This window comes from Eucyclogobius newberryi, unplaced genomic scaffold (assembly GCF_026437365.1).
Source record: "Eucyclogobius newberryi isolate DKJ021-1_F unplaced genomic scaffold, fEucNew1.0.hap1 SCAF_21, whole genome shotgun sequence".
Classification (NCBI taxonomy): Eukaryota; Metazoa; Chordata; class Actinopteri; order Gobiiformes; family Gobiidae; genus Eucyclogobius; species Eucyclogobius newberryi.
Window position 1 is genome coordinate 7885954 of NW_027315846.1, and position 27818 is coordinate 7913771.

At 43.5% G+C, this 27818-nt stretch overlaps 2 protein-coding genes across 3 annotated transcripts in view; one reads left to right on the top strand and one right to left on the bottom strand.

The window, feature by feature from the left end:
* LOC140371108 (mitogen-activated protein kinase kinase kinase 7-like) overlaps window positions 1-27818 on the bottom strand; it is a 298187-nt gene that overhangs the window by 33300 nt on the left and 237069 nt on the right. The gene's annotated exons all lie outside the window — the stretch shown is intronic.
* LOC140370984 (large ribosomal subunit protein eL34-like) lies at window positions 20456-22958 on the top strand. The gene is given in 5 exon segments (XM_072458263.1): window positions 20456-20576; window positions 21842-21894; window positions 22634-22838; window positions 22841-22864; window positions 22867-22958. Coding segments are annotated over 5 exon segments (495 nt in total).

A 27818-nucleotide genomic window follows, 5' to 3' on the forward strand; every position in this document is an offset into this window, starting at 1 on the left:
GGTGCGCGGGAAGCAAACCCTGACTCTCCAAGAAGTAATCCAACCGCTCGGTAACCATGCGCTCCATCGTTTTCCCGAGCTGCGACGTCAAGGCAATCGGCCTATAACTTGAAGGGTCAGACGCTGGCCTACCCGGCTTCAGAACCGGCACCACCGTAGACTGTTTCCACGCAGATGGAACACAACCTGAATCCCAAACACGGTTGAAAAGACCCAGGACTAGCCCAAGCGTGTCATCAGTCAAATGAGAGAGCATGTCATAGCACACCTCATCTTTACCCGGGGCTGTCTGTGTCTGCTTAGCTCAAACAAACTAAACGGAAGGTCAAGGTCATCTTGAGTCGAAGGCTGGTGCCCAATCAGCTCAGAATTCTGGGCCAAAGTACTCTCCCTGTAGTGCCTTTCCGCAGGTGAGAGATTGTCAGAGCTGTGCACCGACACAAAGGTGCTGGCCAGCAGTTCAGCTTTGTCAACGTCGCTGACTGCTTCAACACCATTCAGTATTAGGACCGGGGTCCCATGACGGCGCTCAACCCCATGCATCCGCTCAATCATCCCCCAAACATCCCCGAGACGCGTTTCTCTCCCAATTTTGGAACAATACCGCCTCCAACAGGCACTCTTGGCCGTTCTCACAGTTTTCCGCACAACAGCGCGGGCCCTCTTGTAGTCAATGAGGGCACCCTCAGTGTGGGCAACCCTTAGCCGGCGAAACGCCGCATTTCTCGCCCTAACAGCATGACCACATGCTTCAGTCCACCACGGCACCCGCTTCCTATGTCCACTACCACCACTCTTAGGAATCGTGCCTACCGCTGACTGCGTGATGAGCGAGACAATTGCACCATTGAGATCATCCACCTGAGTCAATCCTCCTTCCTGCAGAACCCTAGAACCATCATCAGCTTTCCTCAGGAAAGCCCCCCAGTTCGCCCTTGCCAACTGCCACCTCTGGATCCTCGTCCCCCTGACCACACAGCTCCCAAAGCCAATCACGGTGCGGACTAGATAGTGATCGCTACCAAAAGAAAGATTACCAAGAACCTCCCAACTACAAACACCAGCTAACTCCTTGGACACAAGTGTAAGATCTATTGCACTTTCCGCACCGGTCCCCATATCATAGCGGGTCCCACCCCCATCATTCAGACAAACCAACTCCCTTTGATTGATAAAACCCTCTACCACCTGCCCATACCTATCGGTACCACTACCGCCCCACAAAGCGCTATGCGCATTAAAATCCCCACACCACACGGCCTTTCCCCGAACATCCTTACCGATACTATGTAAGGACTCTAACGTTAACTCACCACACGGATTATAAAGGTTAACCACAGTAACAGCTTCACCACCCAGCCAGACCCTCACCGCCAGGGCCTCCGGCACTTTACTCACACTGACAACAACGTAATTTAGGTCATCTCGGACAAACACAGCCACACCTCCGCCTCTACCCTGCTCCCTATCATTCCTAACACACACATACCCTTGTATCCCAAAACCCCACCTAGGTCGTAACCAAGTCTCCTGCACGCACATAACGTGAGGCTTGTTCAACAAGGTAGAGACAAAATGCTTAAATTCCTGGCCATTAGCACGAAGACTACGCGCATTCCATTGCAAGACAACCACCGCCATTATGAGCCCCCGGAACCTGACGGCGCATCGGGAGCCCCCCCACTCCCACTGCCAGAATGGGGCAGGGCGCCCTCCCGCAGCGCATCCTCTATCTCCGTCCACTCGGGGCCCCCAGCTCCAAAGTACTTCCCTGCAGCCTTAGCGATGATCTTAGTCTTTTCGGATCTCTTCTTGGTTTGCCCAGTACAGTTAATCACTTCCACTATAAAGAGGAATAAATCTTTCCTCTTCACAACCAGTACATCCTCCGCACCCACAGGGCCTCTGCCCGTGGAAGCCACACTCACAGGCATCCCAGTGGGGACCTCCCCCTGGCCGCGGGCAACGCTGCCCCCTCCCCTGTCGCCTAGGACACCAGCAGCACTGGCAGCCCCCACTGCATCCACCGTCACCTGACTACCAGACACCTTCTTGACCGCATCCGCGTAGGATATGCCTTGAGAGGCTCTAACCTTTTGCACCTCAGCAGCCCTCTTGCTGAACACGCATCCCCCGTAGGCAGAGCTATGCTCTCCCCCACAGTTACAGCACTTGAGTTTTGCTCTGTCGTCACACTTCCCATACTCGTGGTCTCCTGCACATTTACCACACTTCTGCTTCCCTCTACAGACCGCTGCAATATGCCCAAAGCGCTGGCACTTGAAGCAACGCAGGGGCGGCAGAACATATGGGCGTACGCCATAGCGCATGTACCCAACGCACACCACACGAGGCAGGATCCCACCTTCAAATCTAATCATTATCGACAGGCTGTCACACCTTACCCCATCCCGGGTCATCTTCAACCGCCTAGCATCCACCACCTTAGCTCCAGTCAAATTCTCCTTTATGTCATCCACAGATGTCGTCGTAGGGACTCCTACTATAACTCCCCTGACCGTGCCTCTTACAGCATCAGACACAAGAATGTCCTTCCCCCCCAGACACTTAGCTTCAATCGCCTTCCTTTGCTGAGCCACGTCCTTGCACACGACCAGCAGCGAGCCATCCCTAAGGACACTCGCATGCTTGACCACTCCCACAGCTACAGTCAGGCTCCTTGTCAACGCCATCGGATCCCACCCCTTAAAGGACGCATTATCCTGCGCGAGCTTTATGAACACCTTACACTCTGAACTCACATCCCCGACATCTGCAACCCCCCCGCCCTGCTCCTCACTGAGAGAGCCCTCCATAGACGGTTGTTGTTGTTGTTGTTGTTTTATGGCGGTTGGCATCCAAGTGTTGCATTACCGCCAGACTTTATTCCTCAGACTTTTCGTAGTCCTCAGACTGTCGTAGTCCGTAAAAGTACTCCTTCCATTGCTTTGGTGCTACAAAGCCCATGAGGTCATGATATGTCTTTGTGACTAGAATAGTTGTTGTTGTTTCAGACAACAACCGGCTTTATTCCAGGGAGACTCTTCTTCATCTTCCTCTCCTTCTTTGACGTTCGGTGCTTCCACCGTACAGCTTTATTCTTTAGGCTTCATTCTACAGGCTTTAATATTTCCACTGATGTCGCTGCTTGGTAGCCGTGCGTCTACGAGACTGGACGAGGACAGGAGACCACCCCCACCCCCATCTCGTCACTCTGATCACTCTGACTCCCCAAAAGCAGACCCCCATCACTCCGACTCCCATTTAGCGCCTTTAGCCTGTTTTCTATATCTGCCCAATCAAGCTCCTTTGTTCCAAGGAATCTCCCTGCAGCTTTAGCAATGATCCTGATCCTTTCAGTTCTGCTTTGAGTCTGAGCAGCACAGTTTACAACATCCACCATAAAGAGTACAAAATCCTCTCTATCCACAACCAGGGTATTCTCATTAATTCTGGAACCTGCACACTTGGGACCTCCACTCCTGAAACCCTCACACCCCTTGGGAGCCACGCTGGCCTTTCTCATTTCGCCCTGGCTGGGAGCAGCGCTGGCTCCTCTCTCTGTATTTACTCTAAACTCGTTACTTGAAACTTTCTTGACTGCATCTGCATAGGATATATCTTGAGAGACCTTTATTTTCTGCACCTCAGCAGCTCTTTTGCTAAACCTGCATCCCCCGTAGGCAGAGCTATGTTCTTCCCCACAGTTACAGCACTTCAGTTTTGCACCCACGTCACACTTCCCATACTCATGATCTCCTGCACATTTACCACATCTTTGCTTCCCTCTACAGACCGCTGCAATATGCCCAAAGCGCTGGCACTTAAAGCAACGCAGGGGCGGCGGAACATATGGCCTGACGCTATAGCACATGTACCCAATGAACACCTTACTAGGCAGGCACCTCCCTTCAAGTGTTACCATTACCGACAAGCTGTCACATCTTACCCCAAACCGGGTCACCTTCAAACGCCTAGCGTCCACCACCGTAACTCCAGTCAAATTCTCCTTAACTTCATCCACAGACGTCGCCGTAGGGACACCTACGATAACTCCTCTGACCGTGTTTCTTTCAGCATCAGACACAAGAATGTCCTTTCCACCCAGACGTTTAGTTCCAATCGCCTTCCGTTGCTGAGCCGCGTCCTTGCACACGACCAGCAGCGAGCCATCTCTAAGGACACTCGCACTCTTGATCACTCCCACAGCTACAGTTAGGCTCTTTGACAATGCCACTGAATTCCACTCCTTAAAGGATGCACTATCCTGTGCAAGCTTTATGATCACCTTACAGTATCTGCTCTCACCCCGGATGTCAATAGCTTCAGCCTCATCCTGCTGCTCATTCCCAGAACCCTCGGACGAGCTAAGGGACTTTTTACGTTTCCGGGCACGTGCAGGCAGAAAAGGCTGCTCCTCCACGCCGTCCAGAATGTCTTCCATCCCCGATCCACTCTCCTCCGCCATCTCCCGTCTCTCCAGACCGGGTGTTGAGCAAGGTCTCCTCACAGTTGTTGTTTTATGGCGGTACTTTGTTCCAAGGAATCTCCCTGCACTTCCTATAGACGGTTGTTGTTGTTGTTGTTGTTGTTGTTTTATGGCGGTTGGCATCCAAGTGTTGCATTACCGCCAGACTTTATTCCTCAGACTTTGTCGTAGTCCTCAGACTCTGTCGTAGTCCGTAAAAGAACTCCTTCCATTGCTTTGGTGTTACAAAGCCCATGAGGTCATGATATGTCTTTGTGACTAGAATAGTTGTTGTTGTTGTTGTTGTTGTTGCTGTTGCCCTATGGCGGTTGGCATCCGAGCGTTGCACCACCGCCAGACCCCACTCCCCAGACGCTTCGCAGTCCTCAGACTCTGTCGCAGTCCGCAAAAGTACTCCTCCCATCGCCCCGGCGCCACAAAGCCCATGAGGTCATGATGTGTTCTTGTGACTAGAATAGTTGTTGTGTCAGAGACCAACCGGCTTTATTCCAGGGAGACTCTTCTTCACCTTCCTCGCCCTCTTTGACGTTCGGTGCTTTGGAAGTACAAAGCCCATGAGATCATGGGACGTCTTTGTCGTTTTACAAAGCCCATGAGGTCATGGGACGTCTTTGTCGTTTTATCCTTTAGAAGTCCTTCTTCCATCACTTTGGCGTTTCTAGGCCCATGAAGTCCAAGCGCGTTAGAACATCCTCTTGCTCCTCATCCTCGGCTCAGTCTCCAACACCCCCCACCTCTATAAACGTTTACCCAGCCCTGTGCTACATAAGTAAGCAACCACAGCCTGACACAAACCCTGTGACTGGATCGCCAGAACGTTCCGCAGATTGAACTCCCGCCCATTATTCCGAAACCACAAGGCCAACCCGGCCCTTTCCCTATCATAAGCCTCACAGCAAATCAGCACATGCTCGACAGTCTCTGGCACCCGACAGTGACCACACAGACCGGTCGGATGTAAACGGTTGGTCTCTGAAACAACAACACCTATTCTAGTCACAAAGACATATCATGACCTCATGGGCTTTGTAACACCAAAGCAATGGAAGGAGTACTTTTACGGACTACGACAGAGTCTGAGGACTACGACAAAGTCTGAGGAATAAAGTCTGGCGGTAATGCAACAATTGGATGCCAACCGCCATAAAACAACAACAACAACAACAACAATAACAACAGCAACAACAGTCTAAGGAATAAAGTCTGGCGGTAATGCAACACTCGGATGCCAACCGCCATAAAACAACAACAACAACAACAACAACAACAACAACAACCCGTTTCCATTATCAAGCCGCTTTAGATCAATATAGCAGTTTAAGGGTAAAATTATGATCTACAAATGTTAGAGTTCAATAGCCTTTTTGTTTAGTTTTTTTTCTCTCTTGTTTTGCCTGTTTTACTTGTGTTTCTATCTTATTCCCTCTTCTGTTGTTGCTGTTAGGTTATAGTTTAGTTTTTGTTGTTCTATGTACTAATAAAAAATAAAATAGTAAAAAAGAAAGACAAAAATATGTCTCATTTCCAGTGCAGACATGTGGTTGTTTTTATGTTGTTGTTGTTGTTGTTGTTTTCATGCTTTTGTTGTTTTCATATTGATGTTGTTTTCTTGTTAATCTTGTTTTCATGTTGTTGTTGTTGTTGTTGTTGTTTTATTCTTGTTGTTTTTGATGATGTAGTCTGGCGGGACCTGTGGTAAACATTGTTATTTATCATCATCAGTCAAGAGAATTGTGAAAAAAATGAATTCTTCTTTGTCATCAATTCTCATATGCAGGGACTATACTTTCTGACTATTACTTCATGTTCCTTACTTCATTATAAAGGAATACAATAGGTCAAAAGATATGAAAATACAAACAAATGAACGGTTGATGTATTAACTGTCTGCCACTGTTACATTTATCCTGAGAGGCGACTTTGTCTTTACAAATGCACATGCACAAGACAACATTATCAAGCCCTAAATCATCATAACACGCTCACAATCACAGACATTACAGACATAACCTTTGATTATTTGTCTCTTCAAACACCTCGTATATAACGTGATCCCTGCCTCCTCCTCAGCAGTCCGACAAAAGGCAGCCTCTGGACAAAAGTCACGGGTCACTGAGAGCAACACTGGCCGCTGTGCACCTATTCATCTCCAGCCATTCAGAATGCGCTTTGGCCGTTGTCCAGCGGAAACCAGTCCAATGCTGTTGTCCCTGCAGGCTGTCCGCTGTTTGTAAAGCATGTTAATTAAAGACGCTTTCCCCATCACACCGTTTTTGGATGTTGTTTTTGAATCCATTTTTTTTCTTCATTCATTTTTAAATAAAACGTTAACAGAATCAGGCCTGACCGAGGTATAAACTGGTCGGCGGGGCCCTGTTCCTGTTGATTTCTCGTATGACTTTTTCACGACACAGTGTCTGCCAAATGTCATGCTTAATAAGGATGAACAAAACACTGAAAATGTAAATTAACAAAGCCATGCCAATTAGTACATGACACCCGGTGCATTTTTCCGCTATTGCCAAGTAGCATAGAATTACAACAAAAAAGAGAGCGAGAGAAAGAAGAAAACGAAACAGCTAATTTGGCTCTTAAAATTTAAAAGTCGACTCCTTGCATCACTCATCCATAACGAAGCCCAAATGAATCCCCCATGACAGCCTTGTTGCTAGAACCTCCGATTGGTCAGCAGCATTTTGTCCATTGTTCCATTCCACATTTTGCTGTTCTTGCAATGTCTGTGTCATCCATAGATACCTCTTTTTTTTCTTTTTTTTTCTAAATACCGTTACCTAGGCTTTGAGAATTGCAAGCCACAACGTGTGAGTCCCAAGAATATGTTCCCAAGCCTAAGTAAATTAAGCTTCTTACAGCATGTCAAAGAAGAATAACATTGGCGCCAGGAAAGAGCCTTGAGGAACTCCTTGAGCGTATGCATATGGCAAACCTCCATAAACCATCGCAGGGAGATACTTTTTCCCACCATTTCAAATCTAAATGGGTCCGTATAATGTGAATTCAACCCTCGGAGATGTTCATTCGTGATTGCATCATAAAAAGACGCCCAGAGGGTAACTTAGCCGCAGACACATCAGTCAAAAACACAGGGGCGCATTCCTAATGATTGCAGCGATTGAGAAGGAGAAAAAGAGAAGGCGGGATCTACAGGGAGACAGACTAAAGATGTGACTGGAGAGAAAATCAGCATGCGATAAACCAGCCTCAAATTGAACAAAAATGCTTTACTACAGTATTTCCAGTATTGACGTATCCATGACTCCAGGCGCAGCTCGAGGCAGTTACAAGTCATCTCAGATATGGATGATTAAGACTCTGTTATAATATGTTTGGACTTTGTGTTAAAATATGTGGTGCATACTATTGTCGTATGTTAATAAAAGCTTACAAAAAGAGTGGTGTAGGATGGCTAAAAAAGCGCAGAGCAGTGACAATAACAATTTAAAATGGTAAAAGCAGTAAAAGTATACACATATTTGGATTTTCGAGTTTCACCAAATGCAAACTAGGGCTCTAAATTGACAAAATCAGCTCTAAAAAGAAGCTAAACAGATTCTTAAATAGTATAGTAATAGAATAAATAGAGGCGGAAAGTAGTTAATTAACAAACTCATGTTACTGTAATTGAGTTGCTTATTAAACCTAATGAAAATGTTAATGCTCAGGATGTACTACTCAGGATGTTTTTGAAATCAATATGTTTTTGAGACGACTTCTTTAGAAACCTTTCCTTCCTTGTAATTGAGTATAATTGTAGCCATGCAATTGTAATTACCTACATTTAAAACCATAGAAGTCCCAGTTGTCTAAGTGCGCAGCTATTTTACCGCTGTCACCGCTCTACAAACAGCCTCAAACTGTTTCTTTAATCAAGTTTTGTGTAAAAAGCTGGTCTAAAATGCTACTAAAATCGTGCTAAAAGTAATTCATGACTAGCACTTTGCGTAGTGTATCTATCTGTACCTTTACTTGCGTACACGTAGCCCTAAACCTGCATAGCACTAACCACCAGAACGCTACAATAACACTGTGGAGACCAAAGCCAAATCAAGGTTGATGTTCAAACATTACAGAAACCTTGGCTTAGAATACACAGCGTGCCTTTCCTAGTGCATACAGTAAGTAGTAAGTAGCCTTATTGCAAAAGGATGATCCATTATAAAGTGCGCAACATTAATTTAACATGAAACTCTTCGCTATTTTACTGAAATGTGTATTATTCATATTTAAGTGTGGACAAGCCTAGCTCCTGCAACCAATACACCGCCGTCTCCTCTAGGACTTGTTACTGTCTGTTTGTCTGCCTAAAACTTCATAAAATCCAGCCAAAATCCCTCAAGTCTTTAAAGTATATTGCCAAACATATAACAGTGTTTATTCACATACCATGAGTTAAGTAGCTTGCACTTTCCAACAAAGATTCATTTTTTGCTAATTAACCGAGTGTGGGTTGAGGTTGCGGTCGGCTGCAATTTATAAATTGTGTCTTAAATTATGTGCATATTAAATGTGTTTTTTTGGCGCTTTAACGTTGTATAGTTATTAAGAAAAACGGTTAATTGAAATCTCAAAGTAATACGATGTTTTGAACGTTCTTAAACTTTGCCACTCCTGAAGTCAGCTAAACAATGTTATGTTGTTTTATATTTGTCATAATTTACTCTTTTGGAAACTCTCTGACTCCTGGACCCAAGAAACTTCCGGAGTTCTACAGCGTTAGTTGATGGAGAGAGTATGTTTCAACCATTAATACGATTTCTTTTTCAGTAATTTAGCAAATAAATAACAACTTTACTTCCTACATTATTTCTATGGCTTTCTATTCAATGTTTTCTTTTCAGCAGCAGTGATTAAGGAATACATTGTACATTAGCGCTGGAGGTGTTTAACGAAGGCCCAAATGCATTCTCTCAGCTTTTCCTTCTTGCTGTTATTATTAGTGTGCTCACAAAGATTGTTCAAATAAATTAGTCCATGAAACAAAGCTTGATGTCGATAATGCTCCCTTGAGAGTGTAAATGAATAGAAAATAAGTATTTCCATCAAGCTTCTGTTAGAGAGTGTGGTATCATTTGAAAAGAGGTCATTTTGTTCTCAAATAGACAGACAATAGGTAAAACAACTTTGAGAGAATGTATTTACAGACTTGTACACAAATTGTATTGTGTGTACATCAGACCAACTCCAGCTCTTCTGGATAAGTGGAAGAAGATTGATTTACAGAGGGTTTAAAACAACTTTAACCTTATACAACTTTATACATATATTTTTATTGCTGCCAAATCCACATCAGATGCCTTGAGAAGTATGTAAGTTAGAGGCCCACACAGTCGCAGCAGCTCAGGACAAATACAGTATTTTCCGGACTATAAGTCGCACCTTTTTACATAGTTTTGGACGGGGTGCGACTTTTACTCCAGAGCGACTTATATGTGATATTATTTGTTATTTTCACAATGGCAATCGCCAGTGCGAAAGGGCGCTGTAGGCTTTATGCGACGCAAAAGAAGAATCTGCACTTCCTCTTCCTCTGGAGTTTGTGGAGTTGTTTAGAAGTGACACAGAGGAAGAAGAATTCAATGGATTTAGTGATTTGGGGTAAAACTGATGCTTTGGTAAACTTGTTAGCATGTTCTTTATGCTATAGTTATCTGAATAACTGTTCATATGTTACATTAACATACCAGACACTTACCACAGTTCTGTCTGTGCGTCATGTAGCTGAAGGTGTTAGCGTTAGCATACGTACACTTATTCACCATGTTCTCTAATCTGTTATTAGTTTAAATTGCATTTCAAGATTAAATGTCTGTTCCTGGTCTTGGATTTTATCAAATAAATTTCCCCCAAAAATGTGACTTATACTCCAGTCCGACTTATTTATGTTTTTTTCTTCACTATTATGAATTTTTTGGCTGGTTCGATTTATAATCCGGAAAATAGGGTACTCCATCTGATGTAGAGAGACTGCACGGCATCAGTACTGATCAAATAAAGCACATACCTCATTGTATGACTGGTTTGAGATAAGTCTCAATAATATTACTTGGAATCTCTTTCTTTGAAACTTATAGAAATGTTCGTTGTATCTGCATCAAAGCCATTGTACGCGGCTCCACTTCACCTTGTCGCTTTTCAAGTGTTTTTGTACATCCTCTTGTAAGTAGCTTTGGGTGAGTCATACTTCAACTTGTCAATCACAGCTTGTCTCCTTTTTAATTATTTAGGAATAAGTGCAATAAGTAAGATAATGTTTTTTATACCAGAAATATTGAATACCGAAAATGATTCCAAAAGTGTTTTGTTCATTACAAGAAGGAGGTTTTAGCTCAGGTTGTATTAAAAAAAAAAAAAAAACGAAAGGCAGAAAGAGACAAAGCAAGACCAATGAAAAGTGAATAATATAATAGATCATTGCCAACAGATTTAAAAAACAACTACCGCAAATTGTCCTTGAAAATGAAATTCTGACAAATCAGTACATACAAAGGGCCAGAATATTGAACATTGTACTTTCCTCACAAAATACTCTTTCAATCGGCCCTGATTCTTTTAAAGCCGCAAATACAGCACATGGCATGTTCTATGAAGGTATGAAGCAGAACAAAAACAATAATATATGAGTAAAATACCTTCTACATGTCTTAAATTTTACTTTTCTTTACACCATGCTGTTAATGCATTATAACCTACACCTTGCAGTATATCGTCTCTTAAAATATGTCTTTAACACACAACACGTCTTAATACATTACTTTGACAAATTGTTTAGTTTTATTTGACTACTCACAAAAGGAGAATACTTATATTTTACCCATAACAATATGTTCAACTGCCTCTTACTGTAGTTGTTTTTATAGAATAAGATATTATTGTAATGTAAATATAAGTTAGAGGTTTAGTCACGAAAAGCCTCTGAGCCAGAAGGTTGAGGGTCAAATTCTCAACCTAAATAACAACAATGTGATTTTCTTTACATATCATTGTAGACTTTATCTATAATAATGTATCTATTATATTCCAACTGCATGAGACTTTCTGATGACACATTGGTGAAACTAAATTGCTTATAAATTAAATTCAGAGTGAATGATATTCTATTAATATGTAATGAAATGCAAAGATTTCTGTCCAATATCAGTCTTCAAAGGACTTTTTTTTTACCCTTTGAATAGTTTTCCATTTTTAACTTACTCAGAGTATTTGATAGATATGTGCATGTTTGAATAATTCTTCTCTTTTCTACATTAGAGGCGTAGCCATTTTAAAAACTAAAAACACTTTAAAATTCTTGCTACAGTGAAATGCCAACGAAAAGCCTATAGCAGAGAATCAGTTCAATGGCAAAAGCAGTATTTTCAGATTCATTTTTATATTTACATCGGGGGGAAAAAAATATTTGGATGTGTGGGATAGTTTATTCCTAACTACCAGGTTTAGGTAACTTTATCTATACCCGCTGGTAGAATATGTTCGCAGTTGGAGTTGGCTTCTACACACCACACACACAATACAATGAAAACACACATAAAGTCATAGATTATACACAATTAGAAAGTACCCCAGTGCTGATAAAGACAAAAAAAAAAAAACAGCCCAGAACTAAAACTTGACAGTGAGCATGAAAACAATCAGAAAGAGGAACAAGGTGCAAGTCACAGCATATTTAGCTTAAAAAAAACGCTGCGTTCCCCAGATGAAAGAGGCTAAAAATCATTAGACAAAGGGTGCAATTGTTGGGTCTGCCTCAAGTTCAGAGACTCAGGATGCAGATAGGAGTCTTCGATCACTTTGCTGGACCATTTTACTATTTGGAAAAGTATTCTTTATATTTGATTGGCCAAATTAGTGTTTTTAAAGCTCTAGTACATCCTTATCTGGCTGAGCTTCTGCCTGCCGAAACCCAAGCAGGGCTTTAAGGGCTGTAAGGGCTCTAAGGTCGACAAATCAGCTTCTGCTTTGTCCCCAGAGCCAGACTCAAACACTGGGGGGCCCGAGCCTTCTGTCGCTGGCCCCAGACTCTGGAACAAACTGCCCCCCGACATGCTCCATCACAGACTTTAACCTTTATAAATCTAGGCTTAAAACGTATTTATTCAGACTGGCGTTTAACACTCTGTAATGTAGGGAAACTTTATTTTGTAAAGTTGTTTTTTGCTTAGTATGTTTTGAATTGCCTTGATTTTTATTGTGAAGCACTTTGAGCGTCGTAAAGTCTCTATAAATAAAGATTGATTGATTCATTGATTGATTGATTGATTGAAATGATTAAAATACCTACATTACCGGATGGCGTGGCTTAATGTTTTGGCTCATTCTAAACACATATTTAGCTACGGAGCGTCCTTGTTATTTTAGGCTTGGTTGTTTGCATCGGGATAATCAAAGCCAACATAATGCTTCCCCGATGTGTGATTTTAATTCTGCGCCGGTGCTGTGGAGGGCGAAGCGTGGCCTCCTCCACAGGCATGCGCTGTCAAATACGTGCTGCTGGAACTATAAGCAGATGTTGTTTTCACTTCAACAATGCTTGGCTTCTTATTCAGACAGCAAGTATCTTTTGGACAACTATCCTCCGCTCCATGCCAATTCTTAAGTATTTGGCCTGCAGTTTCCACAGGTTTTCATCAAATTACCAGCTGTGATTTACACATAAAATGTCACCAAGATGTCACACATAGCCTCCCATGACATATTCATAACAGCTATTAGGTTCATTATTATGGAGATTTTGGCATTTACAGCTGTCATTCGAAGAGTCTAAAGTCTGAAATTACTGCGTTTTGACTTTCTCAAGGTCAGCGAATCAACTTTGCACAACAACGCTGCAGGGATATTTTGTACGTGATCCATGGAGAGTGTAGTTCTCGGGTTATTTATTATAGTTTTTTATGGTATTCATTATTAAGTTCATCCTTGGCCCTTTGTTCCAATGGTAGATAAGAAGTAGATCCAACAAAAATAGTAAAAACTTGGACAGAAGAATGCCCAAACAGAGTTACACAGAAAACAATGTTTAGTTTAATTATAAATCTTGATTACATACAGCGTTTGTCATTTTGAATTTGACATGTGTTGAAATAGCTCATTCAGCAAGAGCCAAAACAATTATGTAAAAGTTTCCCCCACACTTTTGGATTTATATTCCATTCAGCACACACAGCCACCCAGAGGGATTCTGTCTGGCTTTGATAAAACGTTGAACAAGATCAATTTACAACGGGCAGTTTTTTGCTAAATATGCTCACAATTATTACACAGATGGAAAATGTGACCTTCCTGTATAGTTTACAATATATATTTGACTGATTGTACTGTTTCTGTTGTTTCTTACACTGTATTGTCTTATTGACCTCTGTGTCTCTGTTGTTATCCTCAGTTGTCTGTGTATTTGCTGTCTGTTTCATGGACCTCCTATTACCCTGCAGTAAATGACAGAGACAAATCATTATTAGTTTGAGAAATACTGCCTCAAACCTGTGAGCTTATGTGTGGGCGCCTCGGTTTCCCTTGTTTCCCTCTCTGGATATGAATAATACTTGATCGCTGGCGGTGGCAGTCAGAGAACAAGGACAGGCCAGGTATTTCAATTCAATCTAACCTCGGATCAGCGCCGCGCTGATTGGCTGAGACGCGCGTCTGTCACGGTAATTCCAGGAAGTGGAGCTTCGAGAGGCGCGTGGTAAATGTGTGCGTAGCGCGTTTGCAGTTGCCAATTATTGGCCGGCGAGGCTGTGATTGGAATACGGGACTGGAGCTGTCCCGGACGGGACAAATCAAAATCAACCATAATTCGGGACGTCCCGGGCAATTCGGGACGGTTGGCAACACTAGTCGCAAACTACGCAATCATCAACTGTGAATTACTGAGCGTCATTGGTATGCCGCAAAACGCAGCAGAAAACATTGACGGGCGGGAAGGTGGCCGCGCGGGAAGGCTGAATATTTTTCAACAAATATTGTAGTACACATGTAGTACTCTGTTACACAACACATTTTGCACATTAAACTTCTTTACACAACCAAACTACATGTTGTTGTTGTTGTTGTTGTTGTTGTTGTTGTTTTATGGCGGTTGGCATCCAATTGTTGTTGTTGTTGTTGTTGTTGTTTTATGGCGGTTGGCATCCAAGTGTTGCATTACCGCCAGACTTTATTCCTCAGACGTTTCGTAGTTGTTGTTGTTGTTGTTGTTTTATGGCGGTTGGCATCCGAGTGTTGCATTACCGCCAGACTTTATTCCTCAGACGTTTCGTAGTCCTCAGACTCTGTCGTAGTCCGTAAAAGTACTCCTCCCATCGCTTTGGCGTTACAAAGCCCATGAGGTCATGATGTGTTTTTGTGACTAGAATAGTTGTTGTGTCAGAGACCAACCGGCTTTATTCCAGGGAGACTCTTCTTCACCTTCCTCGCCCTCTTTGACGTTCGGTGCTTTGGAAGTACAAAGCCCATGAGATCATGGGACGTCTTTGTTGTTTTACAAAGCCCATGAGGTCATGGGACGTCTTTGTCGTTTTATCCTTTAGAAGTCCTTCTTCCATCACTTTGGCGTTTCTAGGCCCATGAAGTCCAAGCGCGTTAGAACATCCTCTTGCTCCTCATCCTCGGCTCAGTCTCCAACACCCCCCACCTCTATAAACGTTTACCCAGCCCTGTGCTACATAAGTAAGCAACCACAGCCTGACACAAACCCTGTGACTGGATCGCCAGAACGTTCCGCAGATTGAACTCCCGCCCATTATTCCGAAACCACAAGGCCAACCCGGCCCTTTCCCTATCATAAGCCTCACAGCAAATCAGCACATGCTCGACAGTCTCTGGCACCCGACAGTGACCACACAGACCGGTCGGATGTTTGCCTATCCTACTCAGTGACCAATTGAGTCCAGTATGGCCAATCCTCATGCGGGCGAAGGCCCGAAGTCCTCAGACTGTCGTAGTCCGTAAAAGTACTCCTTCCATTGCTTTGGTGTTACAAAGCCCATGAGGTCATGATATGTCTTTGTGACTAGAATAGTTGTTGTTGTGTCAGAGACCAACCGGCTTTATTCCAGGGAGACTCTTCTTCATCTTCCTCTCCCTCTTTGACGTTCGGTGCTTTGGAAGTACAAAGCCCATGAGGTCATGGGACGTCTTTGTCGTTTTATCCTTTAGAAGTCCGTAGTCAGCGGTAGGCACGATTCCTAAGAGTGGTGGTAGTGGACATAGGAAGCGGGTGCCGTGGTGGACTGAAGCATGTGGTCATGCTGTTAGGGCGAGAAATGCGGCGTTTCGCCGGCTAAGGGTTGCCCACACTGAGGGTGCCCTCATTGACTACAAGAGGGCCCGCGCTGTTGTGCGGAAAACTGTGAGAACGGCCAAGAGTGCCTATTGGAGGCGGTATTGTTCCAAAATTGGGAGAGAAACGCGTCTCGGGGATGTTTGGGGGATGATTAAGCGGATGCATGGGGTTGAGCGCCGTCGTGGGACCCCGGTCCTAATACTGAATGGTGTTGAAGCAGTCAGCGACGTTGACAAAGCTGAACTGTTGGCCAGCACCTTTGTGTCGGTGCACAGCTCTGACAATCTCTCACCTGCGGAAAGGCACTACAGGGAGAGTACTTTGGCCCAGAATTCTGAGCTGATTGGGCACCAGCCTTCGACTCAAGATGACCTTGACCTTCCGTTTAGTTTGTTTGAGCTAAGGAGAGCACTTTCTAAGGCGAAACAGACAGCCCCGGGTAAAGATGAGGTGTGCTATGACATGCTCTCTCATTTGACTGATGACACGCTTGGGCTAGTCCTGGGTCTTTTCAACCGTGTTTGGGATTCAGGTTGTGTTCCATCTGCGTGGAAACAGTCTACGGTGGTGCCGGTTCTGAAGCCGGGTAGGCCAGCGTCTGACCCTTCAAGTTATAGGCCGATTGCCTTGACGTCGCAGCTCGGGAAAACGATGGAGCGCATGGTTACCGAGCGGTTGGATTACTTCTTGGAGAGTCAGGGTTTGCTTCCCGCGCACCAGAGTGGTTTCCGTAGGGGCAGGAACACCATGGATTCCGTGTTGTGTTTGGAATCTGATATCCAGCTGGCCAGGGCTCAGAAAGAAAAGGTTATTGCGGTGCTCTTTGATGTGGAGAAGGCGTACGATATGGTTTGGAAGGATGGGCTCCTCATTAAGCTGCGGAAGTGTGGTGTGAAGGGTAAACTGTTTAACTGGGTCCGGAGCTTTCTGTCTGGCCGGCGTATCCAAACCAGAGTGGGCGCTGCTTACTCTGGGGTCTATGGGGTGGAGAATGGGATCCCGCAGGGGAGTGTGTGTAGCCCTATCTTGTTCAATGTTATGATTAAGGACATCTTTGACGACGTGGATGGGTCTGTTGGGAGGAGCCTTTATGCTGACGATGGCGCTCTATGGGTGAGAGGGAGGAATCTCCGGTTTTACGAGGCGAAACTGCAAAGGGCAATACAGCAGGTGGAGCAGTGGACCCTGAAGTGGGGGTTTAAACTGTCCGTACGGAAGTCTCAAGTGATCTGTTTCTTCAATGGACATAGGGACGTCTCCCTTCGACTGCATGGGCAGGTGCTCGAACAGGTCAGGGAGGTGAGGTTCTTGGGGGTCACCTTTGACGAGAGGCTTAGTTGGCGTCGGCACATTGATGAGGTCAGTGGTAAATGCAAAAGGGTGAATAACTTGCTTCGTTGTCTATCCGGCCAGGACTGGGGGGCCAGCAGAAGGTCGCTCCTGGGTATTTATCGGGCCGTCATGAGGGCGGCTATTGATTATGGCTGTATAGCCTACATGTCTGCGGCTGAGACTAACTTAAAGAAGCTTGATGTGGAGCAAGCCCAGGCCTTGCGCATCTGCTGTAGGGCTTTTAGGACCTCCCCTGTCTCGGCGCTGCATGTTGAGTTGGGGGAATTGCCGTTACGGCTCCGGAGGCTAGAACTTCTGTTGGCTTACTGGGTGAATGTGCAAGGTCATACGAGCTCTCACCCGGTGAGGGACTTTCTCAGGGTTGATGGGGGGCAGAGTGAGGCTGGCGGTATGATTTTCAGCCAGGTAGGAAATGCGAAGGCGCGGCTTGCGGGGGTTGGTGATCTGCGTGTGAGCCCGTCGGTGGCTTTGTCTGCTATAGCTCCGTGGAAGTTTGTCCCGGCTCCTGTTGATGTTAGCTTGCATGGCAAGCTTAGAGGAGTCGCTGGGAGGGCACCGCAGTTTGCCGTTCAAGCGCTCATCGATAAGCACTCAGGTGATGTGTTTATTTATACCGACGGGTCTAGGGATCCTGAGAGTGGGCGTACTGGCGCCGCTTATTTTGTGCCTGACCTGGGGCTAGCGGTCAAGAAGAGGTTGACAGATCGCCTTTCTGTTTTCACGTCGGAACTTATAGCGATACGGTTGGCGTTGGAATGGGCGGAATCTGCTTTGCAGTGTTGCGGCATTGTGGTGGCCTCTGACAGCCTTTCTGCATTGCAAAGCATTAAATCTGGGAAATCGGATTGCAGACAGGATGTGTTGAATGGCATCTTCTGTCTGATGCTCTCCCTGTCCAGGAAGGATGTGAGGGTTTCCTTCATTTGGGTCCCTGCGCATGTGGGGGTGGATGGTAACGAAATGGCTGATGCACTGGCTAAACGTTCCCTTCGGCGGCCATCAATTGATGTGGCGGTTGAGTTAAGCAAATCTGAAATCAAGCCTGTTATCAAGAGTCATGTGGTCGGCCTTTGGCAGGAATTTTGGAGCCACTGTGTTACTGGACGGCATCTCTATCACATACAGGGTAGTGTGGGTCCTTGCGGGTCTATGGGCAGGAACGCGTGGGAGGAAAGGGCCTTCGCCCGCATGAGGATTGGCCATACTGGACTCAATTGGTCACTGAGTAGGATAGGCAAACATCCGACCGGTCTGTGTGGTCACTGTCGGGTGCCAGAGACTGTCGAGCATGTGCTGATTTGCTGTGAGGCTTATGATAGGGAAAGGGCCGGGTTGGCCTTGTGGTTTCGGAATAATGGGCGGGAGTTCAATCTGCGGAACGTTCTGGCGATCCAGTCACAGGGTTTGTGTCAGGCTGTGGTTGCTTACTTATGTAGCACAGGGCTGGGTAAACGTTTATAGAGGTGGGGGGTGTTGGAGACTGAGCCGAGGATGAGGAGCAAGAGGATGTTCTAACGCGCTTGGACTTCATGGGCCTAGAAACGCCAAAGTGATGGAAGAAGGACTTCTAAAGGATAAAACGACAAAGACGTCCCATGACCTCATGGGCTTTGTAAAACAACAAAGACGTCCCATGATCTCATGGGCTTTGTACTTCCAAAGCACCGAACGTCAAAGAGGGCGAGGAAGGTGAAGAAGAGTCTCCCTGGAATAAAGCCGGTTGGTCTCTGACACAACAACTATTCTAGTCACAAAAACACATCATGACCTCATGGGCTTTGTAACGCCAAAGCGATGGGAGGAGTACTTTTACGGACTACGACAGAGTCTGAGGACTACGAAACGTCTGAGGAATAAAGTCTGGCGGTAATGCAACACTCGGATGCCAACCGCCATAAAACAACAACAACAACAACAACAAGTCCGTAGTCCTCAGACTCTGTCGTAGTCCGTAAAAGTACTCCTCCCATTGCTTTGGTGTTACAAAGCCCATGAGGTCATGATATGTCTTTGTGACTAGAATAGTTGTTGTTGTTTCAGAGACCGACCGGCTTTATTCCAGGGAGACTCTTCTTCATCTTCCTCTCCTTCTTTGACGTTCGGTGCTTCCACCGTACAGCTTTATTCTTTAGGCTTCATTCTATAGGCTTTAATATTTCCACTGATGTCGCTGCTTGGTAGCCGTGCGTCTACGAGACTGGGCGAGGACAGGAGACCACCCCCACCCCCATCTCGTCACTCTGATCACTCTGACTCCCCAAAAGCAGACCCCCATCACTCCGACTCCCATTTAGCGCCTTTAGCCTGTTTTCTATATCTGCCCAATCAAGCTCCTTTGTTCCAAGGAATCTCCCTGCAGCTTTAGCAATGATCCTGATCCTTTCAGTTCTGCTTTGAGTTGTTGTTGTTTTATGGCGGCTGGTATCCAAGTGTTACATTGCCGCCAGACTTTATTCTTCAGACTTTATTCTTCAGACTTTATTCTTCAGACTTTATTCTTCAGACTTTATTCTGTGTTTCAAAGCCCATGAGTTCAAAGCACGTTAGAACAGACTCGAGCATTCCTTGGAATGAACATTCTATTCCATGGCTCGAGCCTAACAAGAATAAAGTCTTTACTACACACAGGTAGTACTTTTATGCAAGAATGCAGACACTCGCAATGGCTTCAGCCTTTGCACATTATCCAGTTATTTTGTATTATTATTTAGTTATCTTTTCGCTCCAGCTAACAGTTAACCCTGCTACAAGAAAAGATATAGAATATTAGAATCGCTTATGTTTGCAAACTCCACCACCAGCAGGAGAACGCTAAGACACAGAGAGCAATAAATACAACTACTGGATCAGAGAGGCCATTGTGATCCAGAAAAGCACCCCAGAGACTGTAAATGAGGACCAGGGGAGAAGCAGAGTGAGGCAGAAACTGTCAAGATATATGACAGGTCTTCATGAGAAACTATGCCAGGAGTGGGAGAGGAGGCAAAAATTAGAAAAACAAAATCACATCTGAAGGAGTAGTGCTAAACTAAACTACTCACTTTTCTTTAAAAAGTCTCTTAAGTAAATGTAACTGTACATCTCACCTCTGTACAGTACAATTATGTCAGAAGACATAATAAATCTAATCTGATTATCCATCCATCCATCCATTTTCTACCGCTTGTTCCCTTTCGGGGTCGCGGGTGACTGGAGCCTATCCCAGTGACTTAATCTGATTATCAATGATCCAAAATGTTGCTCACCAACACAGAACAACATTTCAATCAAGCCATAAGCACATGGTGCACTTGCCAGTTACTGCATTAATAACAATGAGGATTCACTTCCAGAACAAAAGAGATGGTGCAGGCCACAGACCGCTTGTGACCATTGAGGGGGACAGTGTGGAGACCTACAAGCACCTGGACCACAGACTAGACTGGTCTGTGACCAGTACGGACATGCGCTATGGCATTGATTCTGAAACTTAGGCTTGAGTGAAGTTTTCAAGTGAATGAGAGTTTTGACGCTGCCAAACTCCAGTTCCTCCACATACACATAAAACACCTACTTATTCTCAAAACTACTACTAGTCTTGTTTGAGTGATGAGATGAGCCACAGCTTCACCTGAGACGTCTCTGCTGAGTTTCTCATACAGCACGAGGTCTTGAGCAGAGCTGTGGACACAGACTGACCCAGAGAGGTGACCAATTAGAAAAAGTTGGTCAGGAAACAAGTTTGAGAGGCACTGCTCTATAGGAAGGGACAGAGCAGGCGATCTTCTACTGAAAGTGTTTTTCAGACTTCCTATAAGTGATCTGTTCTTCTGTATCTACCTCTGTATCTACCTGCGTTGCACCAATGAAATTTCCCCATGTGGGACAATAAAGGATTATCTTATCTTATCTTATCTTACTTCTTTAGGAGGGGTTTATTTGGGTTTTATTTTTTGCTCCAGCTCACCGCTAACCCTGTGACAGGCAGTAAAATAATTACAAACATTGGCCCAAAATTGTGTTCAATACACTTTAAAAATGTCAGCAGGACAGAAGTCAGTGTACTTTGGCCCGTCTGGGTCACAGTGCGATGCTTCGGGGCACAGGGTTTTCTTTGCTTCAGGCAGCTGACCTGTAACAAGCAAAATGAATGGGATAAAATATGTAAACAGATTTAGTTTTTGCTGTTAAACTCTTTACAGTCTGAATACACCAAGCATCACTAGAGTGAGCCATTATGGGCCTTAATGGAACATGAGTTATTTGCGCTAAGTGAAGCAGATCACTTTAGCATCTTATGCTTGTCACAAAAAGTGTACAAAGTGTGAGTGGAGAGAGAGAGAGAGAGCGAGAGAGAGAGCGGCTGCACTACTAAACCACTAATGCATTGGTTTATCTACCTTTTAGTCTTAATAAGTCTTTTGTACAATTGTTCACAGATATACTGTAGCTTCATAAAAGCATTTGCAGCATTTACTCCATCTCTTTACTATTATGGCAATATAGCTATGTTCCATATATTATGCTTTGTTATAACATCTGTTGTGATATTTCTTTGTGGAACAAACAGATATTGATCGTGTCTAAATTGTTGCTTTGAAGATTTATGCAAAATTTGAATATCAAGGAAATTGATTAAAGGAACACTATGTCACTTTTCTGGTCAAAGGAGATGTCTAGAATGTTCCACAGATTGTAATTCAAATCCATCTATCTCTAAGAGGACAGAGGTGACATTACTGGTCAGATCTATGGAGATGCGATCCAGCTCACAGTAATAAAGCATGTGTTTCAAGGTGTTATAATTAAATAAATGCTATACACACGTTTAATGTCATACAAACAGTCCAAAAGAACCAGAAACAGCTCCATAGAGACAAGGACAGATCCTTAACAAGAAAAGTTACATTGTGCAACCAAATAGAACTAATTCAAATAAAATGACTTGTAACCAAAACTAAAAAAAGGTGATATTTCTGCCCTTGTGTTTCATTTTGCAGTTAACCTGTGTGGTACTTTCACCTAAACAATTACATTTAAATGCGTGTTTCTGACAAACCACACTAATATAATCTGATTAGTCCATATTGCTCACGCCTATTCCTTATCAAAAATGCACATTATAAAACAAGAATACTGGCTCGAGCCCAAAATACTGGCGGTGCACAGGACATTGTGACTGTCTTATTTATATCTGCATCTTGCACTGCTTCTGTCACTGCGTTTCCTGTTCATGTTGTTGCACAAACTCTATCCATGAACACACATGACCACGACGGCCCAACTGCTGTTCTTGGTTTTCTTACTTTTTATTGAGATAGCTTTCCTCAATTAAGTTTAAATATGATGTTAAACTGTGTGGTGTTCTATATTGTATGCAGTCCTCACACGTCACATCTTAAAAGCAACGTATCACTTTATAATAACTGGCCTTTTTAAAGCAGAACAAAGATTGAATTCATATATGAACAAATGATTTATTAAGAAGGATTCATGCTCTCTTCCGGTCGCAGCAACAGCAGCTTCAACGTCTGCCGTATCGTCGTAGATTGTCCTACAACAGCTACAGAGGATCCTCTCGTACCCACGGTAACCGTCTTGAGTACCTTTACACCAAAAAGGTCGACAAAGCCCTCAAATCAGTATGTGGCATCTGCCCAGGAAGACTGTGTGGAATCCGTGCTGTTGGACCACAGGGTCCCATGAGGCTCTCAAAGACGGGGTCAGCAGAGCTTACGGAGGCTCAATGACAGGATTAAGAACACTTTTCTGAATGAGGAGCAGATAATTGTCATCAAGGTGCTCAAAGCACAGGCACAGAGCCAGAAATCTAAGTAAAATGCATTTGTACTAAAAAAAACATAAAAAAGGATTCATGCTTAGTCACTATTTAATTAAGTAGTTACTAAACCTGCAATCATTCTTAATAAATCATTTGTTCACTAGCATTATCTTTGCTCATGCTTTACTAAGGCTAATTAAGGTCTAGCAAAGTGTTTATTTGTTAATTAAACTGGATCTTTTAATTAAAAACATTGAATTTCAATTTGACATTTCTTTGAGCATAAAGCAAGTTTCGGTTCAGAGTTGCACGTGCACATTTTGTCAAAAGTCTAAGGTTCTATCACAGCGAGAAGGATCAGAAAGTCACGTCCTTGTCTTTACGGAGAAGTCGCCAGGTATTTTCCACACCATGATCTATCACCATGTCATCAGGCCGAGTGACAGTTCATATCCGTGGAGAGGCGTGCCCACAGAATGCATGTTTTCAAGGCGATAAAAGTACTTGTAATTGAACAAACGCTTCGCCAGTTCGCTCTACCAGGAGTAACTAACTGGAGGACACGGCAGATTGTCTACATCTCCTTTGATAACTCGCTCAGATACGACCATCAGAGCGAAATGTGGCCCCTGGTTATTGGACTTCTCTCTCGGTGTAATTTTGAGAGCGTTGTTTTGGCTGCATCATCATATAATCAGGCTATTAACTCCCACACGAGCCTGCAGCGAAATCTTGGCACAATAAGCAACGGGGCTTTAAATGGTGTTAATGGGAGAAGGCGAGATTCATTTTGGATCGGAGGGGGGGGGGGGGGGGGGGGGGGGGGGGGGGGGGACAATGTAGCGCGCTGCCCGTTTTCCCTCTTGAAGATCTGATCTGGAAATGATTCACAAGCAGATCATGCTCGCTGAGGGCTAATTAGGACCACAAATGAGATCAGAATCTTGCCAATGTTTGGACCATTGTTTGTTTCTCAGATAACAAGTTTGCATTAGCATTTGAGCAACAGATCATGGATGGGTCGTGAAGTTAATATTTGTGACATTAGCGCTACACAACGACACATGCTAAAGTGTTGTTTATGAATAATCAATCATCTATCTCTGTCTGTCGCTCCAAACTTAATCAAGAGTCACGTGAGATCGAAGGTTCCATCACATCTCTAACTGCACATTTTGAAGTATCTCAAAAGTAGTGAGAAATAGAAATACCAGAATACCAGATTTAAAAATTTGCAAGTTTATGCGCTTGTTTCATTTAGTTGGATTTATCGGTTAGAGTGGCGTTCCGGGGCATTTATTCAAATCAGAGGTGGAAAAACTTCCAGTTACACAGTTGCTTGGAAACCGCCATTATTCGGAAGAGCAAATAGTTCAAACTGGTTCAAAATTGGGTCCTGCGCTACTTTAAAGTTGAATCTGTGGTTACAGAAGATTATCCACCTACAAACATACATAGTGGTAGTTTTGTCCCACGCATGGGACATTGGACTTTTCTTTGTTTATTCCATTTTGTCCACCATCTGATAAAAGCTGCTTGATATGCTGTACATACACATACATCTGGAACCCACTTATTTCCAGTCAAATCAATAATTCTGGAAAGAATCAGGTACTACCCAAACCCACAAAAACAATAATGAATCGAAAATTAATAGGACATTTTTGCTTTATTGCAAGTCCCTAAAACAATTTTTTTGTGAATTTACCTTCAGCTTTTAAAAAGAATGGTCAGAACCAAACAAAGCTCAATCCAGACACCAGCTTTACTCATATTTAACAAAGAAAATCTCCACTTCAACAGACATCAGAGGCCAAAATACAGAGTCAGAGCTTCACAAAGGCTCCAAAAGCTTCAGGAACAGATTTAGTTTTAATTGGGGGTCATTTTTTCAAGCGATTTAGGAAAAATAGGGCCCTGAGCGCAGAAACATCAAATTCAGGGCATTTAGTCGCCTGTATAATTTGACGGGCCGACGTCAGCGTGTGAATGACAAAGCTGCTGACAAACAAAAACGTCTCCACGCCGACACAACCCAACGTGAACCCATTTGTTCCCATTTAAGTCTGCTAAAAGTGAAAAGAAGTCACCGGCCGGATGTTGGATTCTTGACAGTGACGGGCGGTTTTAATTATCTGTCGAGTTTTTGAACTTAACACACGCATTTCCACGCTCTCCTTTTTTTAGGGCTGGATGCAAAATCTGTATATATTACAAGCCCAGTTGACGAGGCGCTTCATGTTTTGCCAATGCCACATATCAAAGCTTTTACCCCACCGCACACGCCAACACCCCGCTGCTTCGGCTCGGGATCGCACACCGAGACGCGCGTGTCTGTAAACAGCCCTCACCCCAGTTTCCCGGCCGCAACACAGGGAGGACTTAAAGCGTCTGCTGGGGACTTTTGTGGGCGTTGAATGGGTCCACGTTGGTGGTAAAGGAACATGGAGTCGATCTATAGGTGGGTTTTGAGGCCGTGTGTTATGAAACGACGCCCTGCAGTTACTGACGCCTGGGAATGGAACAGAGGGTGGCCTAAAAATGGATTCAGCAATTTGACACATCAGTATTGAGGAATGTGTGCTTTAATTTGGGCTTGACGGGATCTTCTGTGCACATGAAAACCCTCAGGAAACAGACAATTAAATGATAATATATATGTTTATATAGTTCATCTGGATTTTTCTGATCAAGGAACATTTTTGAATCTTTTGCATGAGATTGTGAAAAATCTTTGCTAAAAATGCTAAAATCTTTTTGAAATACAAATAAAAATGCAAGTTGGCCTAATAGCCACTTTATTTATTTGACAATGCATCATACATAGTTACAAACAAAGCTTGCAGCCGATGTGATGCACACAAAGTTTATAGCCAGAGCTAATTGTGTGCTAATTGTACATTTAAACATACTGCATATATATATATATATATATATATATATATATATATATATATATATATATATATATATATAAGATAAGATAAGATAATCCTTTAATGTCCACACATATATACAGCCTGCCCTGTAGTTCCTTTGGCAATCACTGCTTTAGGGCATTCTGCTGTATACCATATTAAAGTTAAATTTATACATTTAGCGTAAACTTATAAATAATACAATAATACAATAAAATATGTACTCTGCATGACCATTTTCCAGTGCTACTTTGGAAGCCTGTCCTATCTCCAGTGTCTTGGAGCTGGAGGTTTCTCTTCTCGTGCAGGTTGAGGGAAGAAACTGACAGAAACTTACCTTCTGTGCTCATGGGTAAAACAAAAACCCATCTTGAATGTTAAGTCTTGAATCACAGTATCATCTGTCAATATCAGAAATAGTGAAGGATGCTACAGACCAACAGACTTTTTTTCTATTTCTATTGGAAGAAGTTGGCTGTTGTATATTTACATGATCATCATAGAAAGTACAGCTTTACGTCAATCAAATTAGTGTTCGCCATCGATTTCAAAATATGTAATTTGATTTCTGTCACAACAACAAGACAACTGTCACATCAGCGTCATCTGCATCAAAAGTTTGCTGTGATGCCGACAAGATTCTGTGCAGTACGTGCAATAGTTTGTGGTGAGTGCAAAGAGTTCAAACCTACAATGTGTCTTTTTCCCCAGGACAAGACGTTTCATTTCACCTAAAATTGCCAATTTAATGTCTTACTATTTGGCAGGTTGTGAGCGTAAACAATTCAAATACAATTACCAACTTACCTACTTTTTCCACCAAGTTCGTGCCAAAACAGAGCCAAATATACACAGACAGTTTGTGAACATGTGTCACGACCACTCAGAAGGCGACTCATGAATAGAAGCAGAAAGCCAACAAATGATTGGGTGAGAGTGGCATGTTGTGACTGCGTACGGATTATTTACTGCGATGGGTTTAGCGCTAGAAGGAAATTGCTCTTGAGATTGGACCTCATACAAACTCCAGATAAGCTCCATGTCATATGTTCACATGCAGCGGGTGCCAGGGACTGAAATAAGCACTGTCCGTCAGCCAAACGTGAGCAGGTCCAGGCGCAGGCAGGTGGATTTATGGACCTTTCCAGCTGCAGTGGAGAGCTGATATAATAATCCAATAGAAACAGGTGGATATGTGCCACACAGAGGGTGTTGTTGGCAGTCTAAGCCACTCACAGCCACTGGCCAGGATAAAGCCATACATTTGAATGACAACAGTGAATAAGTCCAGCAATCTGGCCCTGTGACCGGTCCCGAGTGAAGGACAGAGTGTTAGAATAGACTAAATAAAGGGAAAGAGACCAGCAGTTTATAACTCAATTTGAGTCATTTTCTGTAGCTTAGCTTGACCATATGGCAAAAATATATGTATATACTTTTAAGATCAATAAATAAAACACACACACACACACACACACACACAAAAACACTGATATTCTTTTTAAGTTTATGAATGTATGAAATAATAAAAATAAATTATAAAAACATTGGTTCAGTATTTATTTCATGGACACAAGCCAGTTTGAATAAGCTCCATTCAACACAAAAATAGACCAATTTCAAAGTCCAAACTCAGCTCCGAACCAGTTGCTTTAGGCTGTAGAACTCTCAACTGATAAAACCAAAGCTTTGACAATTAGAATCTTGATCTTGATTAAAACTTAATTATTGCCTAGTCCTATTAAATATAAATAATATGTAAAACTCACTTTCTGGAACATTTATCCATGTTATAATGTTGTTCTCTCATCAAAAACATACAAGGAGTTGTGTTTTGTTTCATTACTCCTGTTTTTCTCTGTGCACCTTCCCTAGAACTCGATGGTAAGATTTATTTGTCCCACAATGGGGAAATTCCATTAACAGATCAGAAAACCAGAAGTTTCTACACAGATTTAATGTCCATAAACAGTCTTGTTCTAAGCATTTTTCATTTTT